The sequence below is a fragment of the Halyomorpha halys genome, unplaced genomic scaffold (genome assembly GCF_000696795.3).
Source record: "Halyomorpha halys isolate HHAL.00 unplaced genomic scaffold, Hhal_1.1 Scaffold999.1, whole genome shotgun sequence".
Lineage (NCBI taxonomy): Eukaryota > Metazoa > Arthropoda > Insecta > Hemiptera > Pentatomidae > Halyomorpha > Halyomorpha halys.
In genome coordinates this window covers 103132-116896 of record NW_027106312.1, presented here as the reverse complement: position 1 = coordinate 116896, position 13765 = coordinate 103132, and the positions used below count along the sequence as shown (strand labels likewise).

Below are 13765 nucleotides of genomic sequence, written 5' to 3'. Positions count from 1 at the left end.
TTTTATTATTCAATTATCAGTTATCAATTTTTATCATTTATGATTTAATTCAATATTTTGTATAACTCTAAATTTGTTTGTATACTATTCCTTTTCAATTGTATGTTTCTCTAAATGTTGTTGTTATCTCTTTTGTTCTATAGCCCTGATGAAGACCTGAAATTCAGGTCGAAACGTCTGCATAAAGTAAATAAATATGGTTTTGTTTATTTATGCTGTTCTTTGCTGACCGCACCCTCCGACAAACTTCTACAATCATTAATCTACGGTCAACTATCTACACTTCATAATGACATTTTACATTAGATGGCCATCTTCTTTTCAGGCGCCTCGGAGGATTGTCAGGAATGGAACAGGATGCAAGGTTAGAAACTAGGGGGTTTGAGTGGTTAGGGAGTTTAATAATAAATTAAAACTCATTTATATAAATAATTTCTGGGCGTGTTATTCACATGTATCACCATCAAAGAACTACTGCATTACAGCACATTTAACAATATCGAAAAGACAAAAACAACGCTTCGTATTCAGAAGACAGGTGTCAAGATCTAAGCCTGAGATTTTGGGTTACATATACAAATAATAATTAAAGATTCTTTTAATACTACTATGATATTACTAAAATAATGTGAGCTAATCCTATTCACATTGGGCGAGTATTCCCTGTTACGGGAGATATCTGATAATTTTTTATCCACATAGCAATCCTCCAATATCACAAGCCGGACAAGGCTTCTGTTGGTCCAAAGTACATAAATATGAACCGAAATTAAGAGTGCATATTTCTTGGACAGTCTCAATAGGGTAATAACTCTCAGAGAAGCTATGTGGTAGCCGAGCATTAGGTAGCTCTAGGGAACAGCCGCTTTAATGGTAACCCTACCAGGAATTGTAGGTCGATTCCCGTGATAACGAAAGATCATTGCACTTACCGAATTCCCTGTAATCCTCCCCCCCCCCACTCTTTCTGATTTAAATACTGACCGGTTCATCCTATAATATTGGGTCAAAAATCCAAAAGCTCATAGTACAAGAGCTACGGTACTCATAGTACGGAAGAAAAAAAGGCATTTATTCCACCCCAATTTTTCATTATTTTAATGAAAACTATGTATAATTACTCCTTAAAACTGATGAGTCTGCCAAGTGTAGGTGGGGGAATAAACAATGGTGGCTGTATCAAAACCTAAAAAAACATTAATTTTTTAATCGGAGCTCTATATCTTAAAACTACCAACAACAATAGAAAATCTAAAATAACATCATTTGAAGAAGAGTAAATTTTCTGAAATATTAGCCCTAATAGAGATTTTTACGTCCAATAGTTCTCGAGATATAGCTTTTTAAAAAGCAACATTCCATAAAAATACACTGAAATATCAGTCGTTAGTTTATTTTGAGAAATCTATATCTCAGGAACTATAAGACGTACAGATGTCTATTAGCAACCAAATTAAAGCTAGTTCAATGTAGTATAAAGTAGTTTTTACGATATTTGCTAAAATAAATTGAATTATAGTTGTTCGGACGATAAATTTGATTTATGAAAAACTTTATTCCAAAAACCATAGGACGTACAGATGTCTGCCAGCACTGAAATTAAAGCTAGTTAAATTTACTATAAAATAGTTTATTTCGTTTAACTCCCTAAGAGTAGTAGTTTTCATGATATTTGACAAAATAAATTCACAAACTCTTAATTTCTAGTTGTTCGTATAAAATCTCATGATATTCGTATATGAATATCATGAAGACTACTACTCCTACGACGATAAACGCAATGAACTACTTTATAGTAAAATAAACTAGCTTTAATTTGAGTGCTAATAGACATCTATTCGTCACATAGTTCCTGAGATATAGATTTATCAAAATAAATTAACTAACTACTGATCTTTCGGTGCGTCCTGTACAATATTTTTATGAAATGTTGCTTTTTAAAAAGCTATATCTCGAGAACTATTAAACGTAAATAGCTCTATTAGGGCTTGATGTTCTCTTAGATTTTCTATTGTTGCTACAGTTTTAAAGATACAGAGCTCCGAATGAAGAATTAATAATTTTTAATGTTTTGAAACAGCCGCCATTTTTATTCCCCCTACGTATACTTGGCAGAGTCATCAATTATGACTGGTAATTATACATAGTTTTCATTAAATTAATTAAAAAATTGGGGTGAAATAACTGCCTTTTTTCCCTCTTGGGTTCTTGTACTATGACCAGAAGTTTGCTCAGCTGCGTTACCCCACTATATTGCACACTCAACCAGTTATTACAATCCAGCTTTAGTCACATTTAAAAAACATTGTTTGGGAAAACGAATACAATTCGCATTCGGTATTTGTATTACCCAGGACAATGGTTGCTTTATGACTGGATAGTCCACAGGAAAAAATGCAATTTCTATCTTTGTCATAAAATGGGTTTTTTCGCAGTAAACAAATGTAGTCGATGAAAATAAAAGAACATAAATTGTGCATCTTATTTGTTTTTATTGCAGAGGACAATCGTACATAAAATTTTAATTAGGTATAAATAATTAGTACCCATCTCGATACTGATGACAAGAGACTGGTTTCTTATTCATTATAAACCTTATTTAACAACAAATATCACCCAAGATATCAATCATTTTTTCATATCATATGTCCAGAACACTACAGGCTAAATGGTATATTTGAATATTAATGTAGACAATTGTATATCAGATGAATATTGTTTAATGGATTTATGTTGATAGGATGGATTGATGGATTTATCAGTGAGACATAATCAGTACGTCACCAACCTCTATAGGAGATGGGTTAACGTTTGGTTTAAGCACGTCAAGTTCACGCAGAAGTATTTTTTTCCGCTCTTCTCTTCCTTTGGTTATTCGCCAAACACCTTTCCAATATATTCACTCCTCACCAGGGATCCCATTCCACCCACATCAAAAAAGTAGAAGAATTCCCTGTGTCCTTACCTCCTAAATCAGTTAATCCTCCTGAGGTCAAATATCTTTAAATACTTAACTCTCCATAAATCTCAAAGATACGTCCTCCTTTTCAATCAGATCCTTATCAAGCAGTCATATTTCTCACACACCTCGACAACTGCATCTTACATATTACTTTCCACTATCACCCTTTCCCAAAACCAGGCAAACTTTCTAACAGCATAACATCTTAGAGACCAATCAGCCTTCTTCCCATCCTCTCAAAAATCTTTCTTAAAAGAATCCTTTCCATAATAGAATCTAAACAAATCTTACTTTCCACCAGTTAGGATTTCGTACTCTAAATTGGAGAGTACTGAACAGTGGAGCAAGGACTTCGAGTAGTTTCTTCAACCATGAAGTGCAAACAAACAGTGCTGTTAGGATGCATTTCTGGACATTGCTCAGGCTTTTGTTCGGTTATGGCACGCCAGATTGCTCTTTAAACTAAAAGTTCACCTTCCCCAGTCCTTAAACCTAGTTCTTCGATCGTAGCTCTCACACCGCTCCTTTTGCATCCACTGTGGTGCAGAATTTTCTAACTGTTATCCTTTTGAGGCTGGTGTTCTACAGGACAGCGTTTTCGGTCATGTCCTCTACATTCTCTATGCAGCAGATATTCTTCTTCATCCCGAAACCTTCCTGGCAGCATTCGCTGATGATACCACTATTCTTTCATCAAACAAAGACCCTGATACAGCATCCGTAAATCTACAAAGAAAACTCTTCCTTATCGAAGACTGGAGTACCAATAGGTGAAAAAAAAATAAGGGAGTCTAAATACAAATATGTTGTCTTTACCCTCCGACACTGAACCTGTCAGTCAATTCATTTTAACTCAATATCAATTCCTTTCTCGGACACAGCCCGGTATCTAGGCTTTCTCCTAGGCAGAGGACTGACCTAAAATCAATTTATTGACAATTATGTGGACTGCTACGTGGAAAATCGCAGCTTTCGCAATTACGAAAATACTAGACAACAAATTACTATTTTACAAGACAATATTAACCTACCTGTTCTTATGGACAAGAATTGTGAGGTGCAGCTAAAAACTATTACATCAAGCATGTTCAATACTTTCAGTCCAAAGTCCTTCGAACAATAGTCAATGCTCCTTACTATGACTTATTGTATCAGATCTTATTAAAGTCAAGTTCACCACATTCCATGAGAAAATCATTCATCGTACTAATTCCCTTGCACAATCCCTATCTTGCATCCTATCCCTAGAATTATCCACCTATCCCTACAGTTATCCACGAGAGTTGAAACGGCAGTGGCCCAGTGACCTATTGTAAATAATTACCCTAACTCATCCTCCACTGGCTTTTAATAGTTTTCAGTTGAGAGAGAAAAGTTCGGTTCGGAGTTCCCCAGTCTGAATGTAAATAGAAATAACTGTATTTAAGATGCTATTTCAGTTTAAGTTTTATTTTGTTTCATTTTTTTTATATATTATTATAAATTTTTCTTATATTTTGTTGTCTTATATATTAGTAAATATGGTGTGAATATGCTCAATGATCCATGTCACCATTGTCTGCAAATATATGACAGAATGTAAAATTACACAATAAATATTTTTAAAAAATACATGTATTTTGGGTATAATTAAGTTCGTGTCAATTAATACACTCAATTTTACACACTTTTTGGATTTTTTCCGAAACGGCTCAAACGATTTTGATTAAACTCCGGAATGAAAGAGAAAATAAATATTTAATAATACAAAGGAAATAATAAGAATAATTAATACAAAACAAAATAAATACAAGATAGGTCTTATCTTCAATGAAACAGTTTAGCAGAGTGTAAATAAAAATTTTCAATCTTTCTCTAAAGTACTTCTAACTTTGTTAATATAAAAATATGAAAACAAAAAAACCAGTTCTCATTGTTAGCAAGTAAACAATGCGTAAATACAAAATATTAAAGAATTTTATGAATAACTTAAAAATAAAAAATATGCTCTTCGGACAGGAAAGTCGAGACCGACTGAATTTTCCCGATTGCATTACAACTTCGCTATCTTTAGTTAAACTATTGAATTCTTGGCAGGAAATAACTGTGTATTCGTTATTCTCACCGAGAGGTTCCCAGAAATACGTAGTTTTATAACCAGAGAAAAATAGATTTTTTTCTCATAATTTTCGACTTACCTTGTCATACATTTTTTTTTTTTAATTACAAAAATTAACCCACCTAATGAGCCCACCAATCTACTCAGAACTTGAGGAACGTAAGTAGCTTAGTAAGTGAAAGTTGTGGGATGCACCAGATTTATTCTTTTAAAAGCGCATTCTTCTCCTGAACAAATATTTTCCAAGCATCCCTCAGTCACTATTAACCTCAAAGCAGTAAGAGAATTGTAACGAAGAATTATTTTTAAAACTAGTTTCAGTCGATATTTCCTTCTTTTTACAGAAGATCTCCGTCTTTAACTATTTTTCCCCACTATGCAATCCAAATATCAGATGAGAGCACGTTTGGAAAGAATTACTTAGATTTATACTTTCAAAAGACTTACACAGATTACTAGTCATTGGTGGAGCCACAGACCTTTGAAATAATAATTATTGCTAAAGTCTTTCATCATAATTATTGCGTAGCTAATCTTTAACAGGAAAATTGAATTTCCTTGATGCTGTCTGGCTGCACATTTCTTTTGGCATCTAAAATCCTTGATAAGCAATATACCAGAGTAATAATTTGAGTCTTAAAATCCTTGTAAATAACTGTAGACGAATGCCGTTTCCTACATTACAATCCAGCTAAGTTCGTAGAAAAGTGCTAAATTAACAAAGAAACTGAATTTTTTAAAATCAATGATTTTTTTTTTTTGCATTACTCCTTATTATTATTATATACATAAAATAAATTAAATCATTTCTATCGTTGAAGATTCGAAAATGAAAATCAATTTGATTCATAGAAAAATTTATAAATGATTCTTTATAAATTACGTGTGGAACTGTCGAATGCTCTTTAGCGCTTTTAAGTGACTATATAAACAATTCCTAAAAAAAAAAATGTATTCTCCTAAATTATTCGCAATTACAATAATATTTTATTTATTTTTAATATCAGTTCACACTAGAGCTTTTTACTTTCACTTACCTATACATGGAATATACAGTAAGAGAAAGTAATGCGATCGTGTAAAATTTCGAAATTGAATTTTCCACAGAAATACGCATTTTGAGGTATCCTGTATACAACCAAGTTCAGCAAATCAAACTGTATGAACAGCATAGCTCAAAAACGAAAAGTCGTATAAAACTGAAATGATGGATTTAAGATGAGCATATGTCTGGGATGTTACAGCAATTTTTATGAAAAAATTGGCTGGCCGAAAGTACAACTACAACAAATAAATGTGAAACTTTTTTTTTTCCTCTGAAAAACGGTTTTAACGATTTTCATGAACAATTAAATTTTCTTTGATATCAGCTAGCCATATTATCATTGAAATAGTTACACAGGACTTAAATGCAATTTTTTTTTTTTTTTTAAATCTTCTAAAGTACCTTTAAATTTGTTCATTTGAAATAAATTTGATGAACAACTAAACCAGAAAAATTGAGATAGGTTTGAATCGAAAAAAAAAAAACATTGCGTGCATATGTTTACAATTTCCTTAAGTTTTATTGAACAGGGGTATTCTTGGTAAAGAAAAAATAAATATTTGTTATTCCTATCTCGAGGATCTTGAAATAAGAAATTTTATAGCAAGAGATATAAAAATATTTTGTTCAAAATATTTCAATATTATATATATTATATTATATTGATATATATATTATAAATATTCAAAACTAGAGAACACTCGAACCACAATTCCACAGCCCATTAAAAGTAGGTATTGAACTATTTCAGATGCACTACACCGGAATTTCGTTTTATTCTGCAAAAACCTAACATTTTTTATTCAGTACACTATGTCTTCAAGCTACCCGGCAAGAGAAAACAATCATTGATATATTTTTTGATGTAGAGTAAATTTACTAAAATCTGAGCCTTAAATTTAGGTCTTTTTGGGTTCAATAGTTCCATAGATGTTTTTTCTAAAACCTAAATATTTTTCCCAAATAACGAAAAATTTTGAAACGGCTACTACTACTAAGATAGTCATAATAAACTACTGAATGCACCATAAAGTAGTTTATCATGATTTATTAAGTTATTGGAATATATATTTTCAAAGTACTCCATCAAATCCATAAAGAATCCTTTTTTATAACTGTTCATTCATACACACAGTCTGATTTGCTGAACTAAGTTAATTGTATACAGGGTACCTCAAAACGCGTATTTCTGTGGAAAATTCAATTTCGAAATTTTACACAATCTCATTACTTTCTCTTACTATATACTCCGTATATACTCACACTGTTATTCATATATAAGTCACTCACTCATTGTATCATATATTTCATTTTCTGTCATATTGTTCAATTTGTAAATTCAAATTTGTTTTTAATTTTTTTAGACACCACTTACATATCTTATATTATACATATCTTCTTACCTACATAATACTATATTTCATCTTTCACTGTTATCAATCTGCTATTGTCCAATTCCATGGTTATCAATCAATTATTTTGTATTATTCAATTCAATATTTTATATAATTCCAAATTTGTTTGTATACTATTTCTTTTCAGTTTTATGTTTCTCTGTATATGGTTGTTATCTCTTTTGTTCTATAGCCCTGAAACTTAGTTCGAAACGTCCTTGAAAAATAATTATTTTTTTGTTTATTTAAGTTGCTTTTGCTGACCGCACCCCCCGACCATCTTCTCCAATCAGTAATCTACGGTCAACTATCTACAACTCATTAAAAATCATTTAGATATGTTTCGCTGTATGTGTTGTAGTTTCAATGTATTACACTGCATTCTAGTCTATATTGTTGGCAGTTATTTATTCCATAGGAACCCCATCTCTACTAATGACAAAAAAAAAAGTTCTCCTACCGAATATATATACATATTCACATTATCAAAGCTATTCACTCACACGTTGATAGTAAGTATTCGCTAAAAAAAAAAAAAATTTGTATTGTGTTCTTATAATCTTTTTGAGCGTGGAAATGTATGGAGCACAAAAGGCAATCAAAGCCTGGGGCTCTGCGAGTTTAAGATGAACATTTTCGCGCCGTTTTCCTTACCAGCTATGTCCACATGAGTGGTTCTATCGTCTATTTAATTACTTCCAAAAAACAAGGTCCATAAGAACAAGATAATAATCTCTATCACTTCCTAACTTCTTCCGCATTCTTATTAAGACCAAAACTACTTGTACCAAGGTGTTCCCCCTCACATTTGATCTGATCTAGTATCTCACATTTATTGTATATTGAAGTGTTTGCAACATTTGATTCCACAGGAGGAATTTTTTTTTTTAAGAACAATAATATTGATATTAAGTTATGGTAAGTGATAGTTGGTTAAGGTAAAAAATGGTAGCTGACAAAGAAAGCCGCCCGACGCAGTCTGTTCCTTAATGATAGGAAAATTAGATCAAATATTTTGAATGTCGGTAAAAGTTCTGAAAAGAGCTCTCCTGCGGATAGCAATGATGATAATTATACATAGTTATCATTAATGTAATCAAAAATTGGGGTGCAATAACTGCCTTATTTTTCCGGCTCTTGTACTATATAGTTTCGCATATGAGTGGAACCAAATCGGGCCCAAGTAACGCCTAAAAAAAAAATCAGACAAATCAGACAAAATACTTCTTCACTTGTTATAAAGTAAAACATGGTATCTACTGTACTTACCGAGTTCTATACCCTCTTCATCATTTAGCCTACTTAACAAACGTAGATTTTTAACTTTTATTTCTTCATCATGAGTCGAGTGCCTCAAACCTCAAATATGGTATCTGACACATAACAAGGTAACAGAAACTCATACCTGGGTGAAAACAAGGTATCTACAAGAAGCTATGCTCTATTATATGTTCTTATATCCAACCTATACTAACATTGGCCGGTCCAAGAAATAATTAATTCAAGATTAACAAATAGTCGGATGGGATATTGTGGGAACTTGATAAGGACCCTTTGAAAGGCCTCTTCTATAAAAGGCTACTCTGAGCGGTTCCTTTAGTACCGTTGGCCGAAATATTTCTTTACGGGAGTTCACCTTTTGTCGGCCGGATACCTTTTGTTCCTAGCGCAAGTGGAGCACGCGTCCGCTTCGCATGTGAGTAAACAATTTCTCTGAAACCTCAAAATGAGCAAAAACGAGCCCCAAGCATTTTCTAAACAACCATTTGACAGTAAGATGAAACATAAAATTCCTAGTTGAAAGAAGCATTCATCACAGATGTGCACATGAGCATGAAACCAGCTCCATAGAGTAGAAGTTGTCATGTCTCTATTATAGCTACGTTTATTATTCTCTTGATCTTTTAGAGTTATTTCTCTTTATGGGTCAATTTGTATTAACAGTAATTACCGATATATAAATATAGTTTCCACAGAGGATAATCATGATCCTCTGAACTTTTATTAAAGTATTATTACTAAGCACAGAATTCCTAAGATTGGAATTCATGATGAGAGAGTATATTGAGGAAACAACGAAAAGCTGGAAAAGAATTTTTTTTTTCTTATCTTCTATATCAATAGGAGAATTAATATATATCTTAATATATACATATATAGTGACCTTCCTTTGCCACATGCGGGGGTTCATGGGCACATTATAAGGAGTTGGGCTGGAGGGGTTACAATATAGGCCCAGGAGCCGCTGGCCGGAAGTAATAAAGAACGGGGAGGGACCATTTCGATTATTAAAGAACAAATATTAATAAATAAAATAATCGAGATAAAAAAAAGTGCTTAAATCTTATGTATATTTATTGAGTTATGTGAAAAAGTCAATAAATATATTTGACTACTTATAAATAATTGTTACTAAAATCTACACAATGGCCTCTGTCCACTCGTCAATATAATCCATTTTTTATTCAATTAAACTATTAAATACTCGCACGTACAATACATGTAATGTCTAACCACAATAACTAAAGAAAATGCTGAAACTGGTCCTGAATTATTTATTAACATTTTAGTAACAACCGTTCATCTCGTCGGATTTTGATGGAAGGGCGGGAGGAGGTGATAGAAAATTACTTATAGTTAATATAATAAAATTTGCTGTAGATTGTAATAATTAATTGATTAATAATATTAAGAAATATCAAAATATTACCATTTTTTTAATTTGTATTTTGTCAGAGTGTTTACATTTTTAAAAAAACATTATTGAATTATTGATTCCGAATGTAAAGGGTCATTAAGTAATTTTTATATCTGAACTGAAATTTACCTTTTTACCATGAAAGCTGAACAGCAGTTGGGCAGTAATCATTATACGAGTAATTTAATTACATGTTTCACTTGCACTATAATAGCACTAAGGTAACCATTAATGGTCCGAAACATAATAAAAATATTGGTTTTGAAGAACAATTACAATGAAGCAATTGTAAGACACAATTGCAATTACTTCTTAATGCTAAATAATTGCAATTACAATTACACCTAATTTAAATCATAAGTTGAAATCATGATATGCTAATAAATCTTTAAGCAAGCGAGCAATCTTAAACTGGATATCCTTCTTTTTTTGGCACCATTAAAACATATTTTTAACGTTTTTTTTTTGGTAAAAATTTATAATTACAGTTACTTGGAATTTAAGGAAAAAAATAACAATTGCCTAAGAATGCGATTCGGAATTGCAACTACTTTTCCTCAGCTTGTAATTGTAATTGGGGGACCACAATTACAGTAGTCCATCAAGTTATTGCAATTGCAATTATTTTGAAATGTAATTGGATGTTGGTGATTTCTAATTACAGTAATTAGTAAGTAATTGTAATTACTTTAGCCAACTCAGCTGGACTGAGAGGCTGAAGGCGGCAGAAAACGATTTGGACTAGCAGAAGCAGTTTATTGTACACACTTTGGTTTCATGAAATTTCCTTCTGGAGACTCACAGATAGAAGATATCAATAGATGTGCGGTAATGAGAAATTTTCCAGTACAAACTTTCGAATAAGTTATTGATTTACCAGTTCCTTTCAAAATAATTATGAATTCATTTCGGAAAGCAGTTTACTGTGACCTTTTATTTTCACAAGGTTTTTCTATATAAATAACACATCCCAAGTTCACAGAGAGGTTTTAATCAAAACTGATATCGTTAAAGGTAGTTTTGTGATAATTGAAGGTATTGAAACCAAAAGAAATAAATGTTTGTTTTAATGGATATTATGAACAGATATGAGAAGAACTTAATAATAATAAGCCCAAAAATTGTCGATAAAATAAATTCCTTTCGATGGAATACTCCAGTATCGCTATAATTATTGACAATTTTTGATAACCACCCATAAGCAGAAACCAGTTTTTATTAAAAACTGTTCGGGTGCCAAAAAACACTGACAAAATAATGACCACGACTTTGGTGTTTGAAAACATAAGAAGGCAAAAAAAAAAAAAAAAAAAAAAAAAAAACATGGATGAGAGATTTAAAGAAATGAAGTAAGAGAAAAGGTAGCATGGGTTTTTGTTCTTCAGTCCCTTACAAGTCATCTGTTGATTGATATTATTGTGAAGCTATCTATTGATCTGTCACTTATGAGTTTGATAGGTGCGGATCTAAATATATAAAAAAATAATTGTATTTATATTATTTTGCATCCTCGACGCAATACTACATGACTGAAAATCTAACTTAGGGGTTACTAGAATTCCAAGACTGATTTAATATCAAAACTAATTTTTGTTAGCTATCCCATTAAACTATTAGATGAATCATAATGTTATGGTCTTAATTTACGTATTAAAGAAAAATTAGTTTTAATATGAAATAAAAAAAATTATTTTTTTTTTCTCTAAATTTTTTATGCCATGTCGGAATTGAATTAAGAACGCTATAAAATACCTCAATTGAATACTCGATCTTTATATTCCATTCTTCAAATCAATTTAATGAGTTGGAATAAATTTTTAATTGAGTATGTAAGGCATAAATTGATTGAAACTAGATAATGATAAGATCGTAAGGAAAAAAGATAGCAACAGTGTTCCTTTCACCAATATTTAAGGTGAAGATAAAAATTATCCCTCATTAAAAATTACATCATCAATTAAATATAGAATTAAGATAACAAAAAACGTTAGTTCCTTCGAATATAACTTTTATTTTACTCACGTATTCGTCTTGCTGTAAGGCGACATAGGAGAATTCTACCATTTCTACAAAACCAGCAGTAACTAGAAATTATAACTAAGGTAAGCTTTGAAAGAGAGATATGATAACAAAATCCATGTCCTTGGATTTATTCTTATTGTAGTTTCAAGGACTGCAGTGACACATACAACTGTCAGAAATTTCTTAACTGAATTCGTTAACGTCTGTGAGCGATTGACAAGCTTTCATGTTATACTTAAATTGGAAAAATATGCCAGCATAGATTCAGGGTAACATACAATTCTAGGTCCTTCAGTCATTTAATTTTTGAACTTCTAGGTCAAGAATTTGGATAACCAGAGGAAGGTTGGAATGAATATATCAATCTCAGGTTTTTCCATTGGGTTAGCCACTTTTTTACATCTACTTGTATCCAGAGTTGGGCAAAAATTAACTAAAGTTAAAACTAATAGCTAAAATTGTAATGGATAGGATATTTATTTATCAATGGTTCATTCATGAATATGGGTCCTATTCATGGTAATTTTAGCTATTAGTTTCAACTAAAGCTAATTTTTGCCCATTTCTGCTTTGTATCCATTATTGTTACTTCTGAGAGAAATTTCGCTTCCTACCTATTCAACCTCCACTCTCCCCTTTCCAAAGATCATAATTAATTTTATCCAATAGTTGCTATTTGAGAATCTAATAAATCATCCAGTGAGAATCTTAATAAAATTGTATAGATATACTTCTCAAAGAAAATCACCTCCCATTTCGGGTTTGAGCCATTAACCAAGAGGACTTGACATTACTTGTACTTTTACAATATCCAAATCTTTAGTTTTATTTAAGTTTAAAACATCCTGTGTTACCTTTAAAATCAAACCATAGACACAGGGCTAATTCACTAATAACAACATTTAATAACCATAACTTTCCAAATTAGACAAACATAGAAGAGACGATCTTGGATAGACTTTGTTTGAGACAACCTATAACATTTACCTCATTTCTTTTTTATTAATTTATCAGACTTATTGAAATTATTTTTTCTTTTTAAATCAATAAGTAAAAAATTATTTTCTCACTTAGTTTTTCTTATTTCAATTGGTACAGCAGTAGTGTAGTCTATCTTGACTTGACAATTGTATCAAAATATAATGGCTTAGGTGATTATAAAAAGTTAACAGATTTATAAAAAATTAAATATTCATGGGTCTTGTAACATTCCCTACAAGTGCTTCATTTTCGGCCACAAAAAAAAAAAATTGATTTTTTTTTACTAAATCAATTTAAAACTGATTCCAGGGTTGTGAGGAAATGATGGAAAATCCGTAATATCTTAATATACTAACAGTCATAATATCTCAAAAATCACCTAACTGTATGGCTTTTAAAAACGTCATAACCTTTTAAACACCCAACTGACTTCATAACTAGAACAGTAAATTTTCCAGTAAAACAGAAATTTAATTATTACCAAGTAATATGTCTAGTTAGATGACAAATTAGCATTGACTGATTTCAAAATGTAGATGGTGAGCCTGTCGCAAGGCAAAACATT

The 13765-nt window shown here is 31.4% G+C and overlaps 1 protein-coding gene across 1 annotated transcript in view; it reads right to left on the bottom strand.

Moving 5' to 3' along the window:
• ome (dipeptidyl peptidase 4 omega) overlaps positions 1-12276 on the bottom strand; it is a 218515-nt gene extending 206239 nt beyond the window's left edge. Inside the window, exon 1 of the mRNA XM_067044644.1 lies at positions 12220-12276. Coding sequence (XP_066900745.1) covers positions 12220-12261 — 42 coding nt within the window. The 5' untranslated portion in view covers positions 12262-12276. The remainder of the gene's footprint in view (positions 1-12219) is intronic.
• Positions 12277-13765: the final 1489 nt, after the last annotated feature.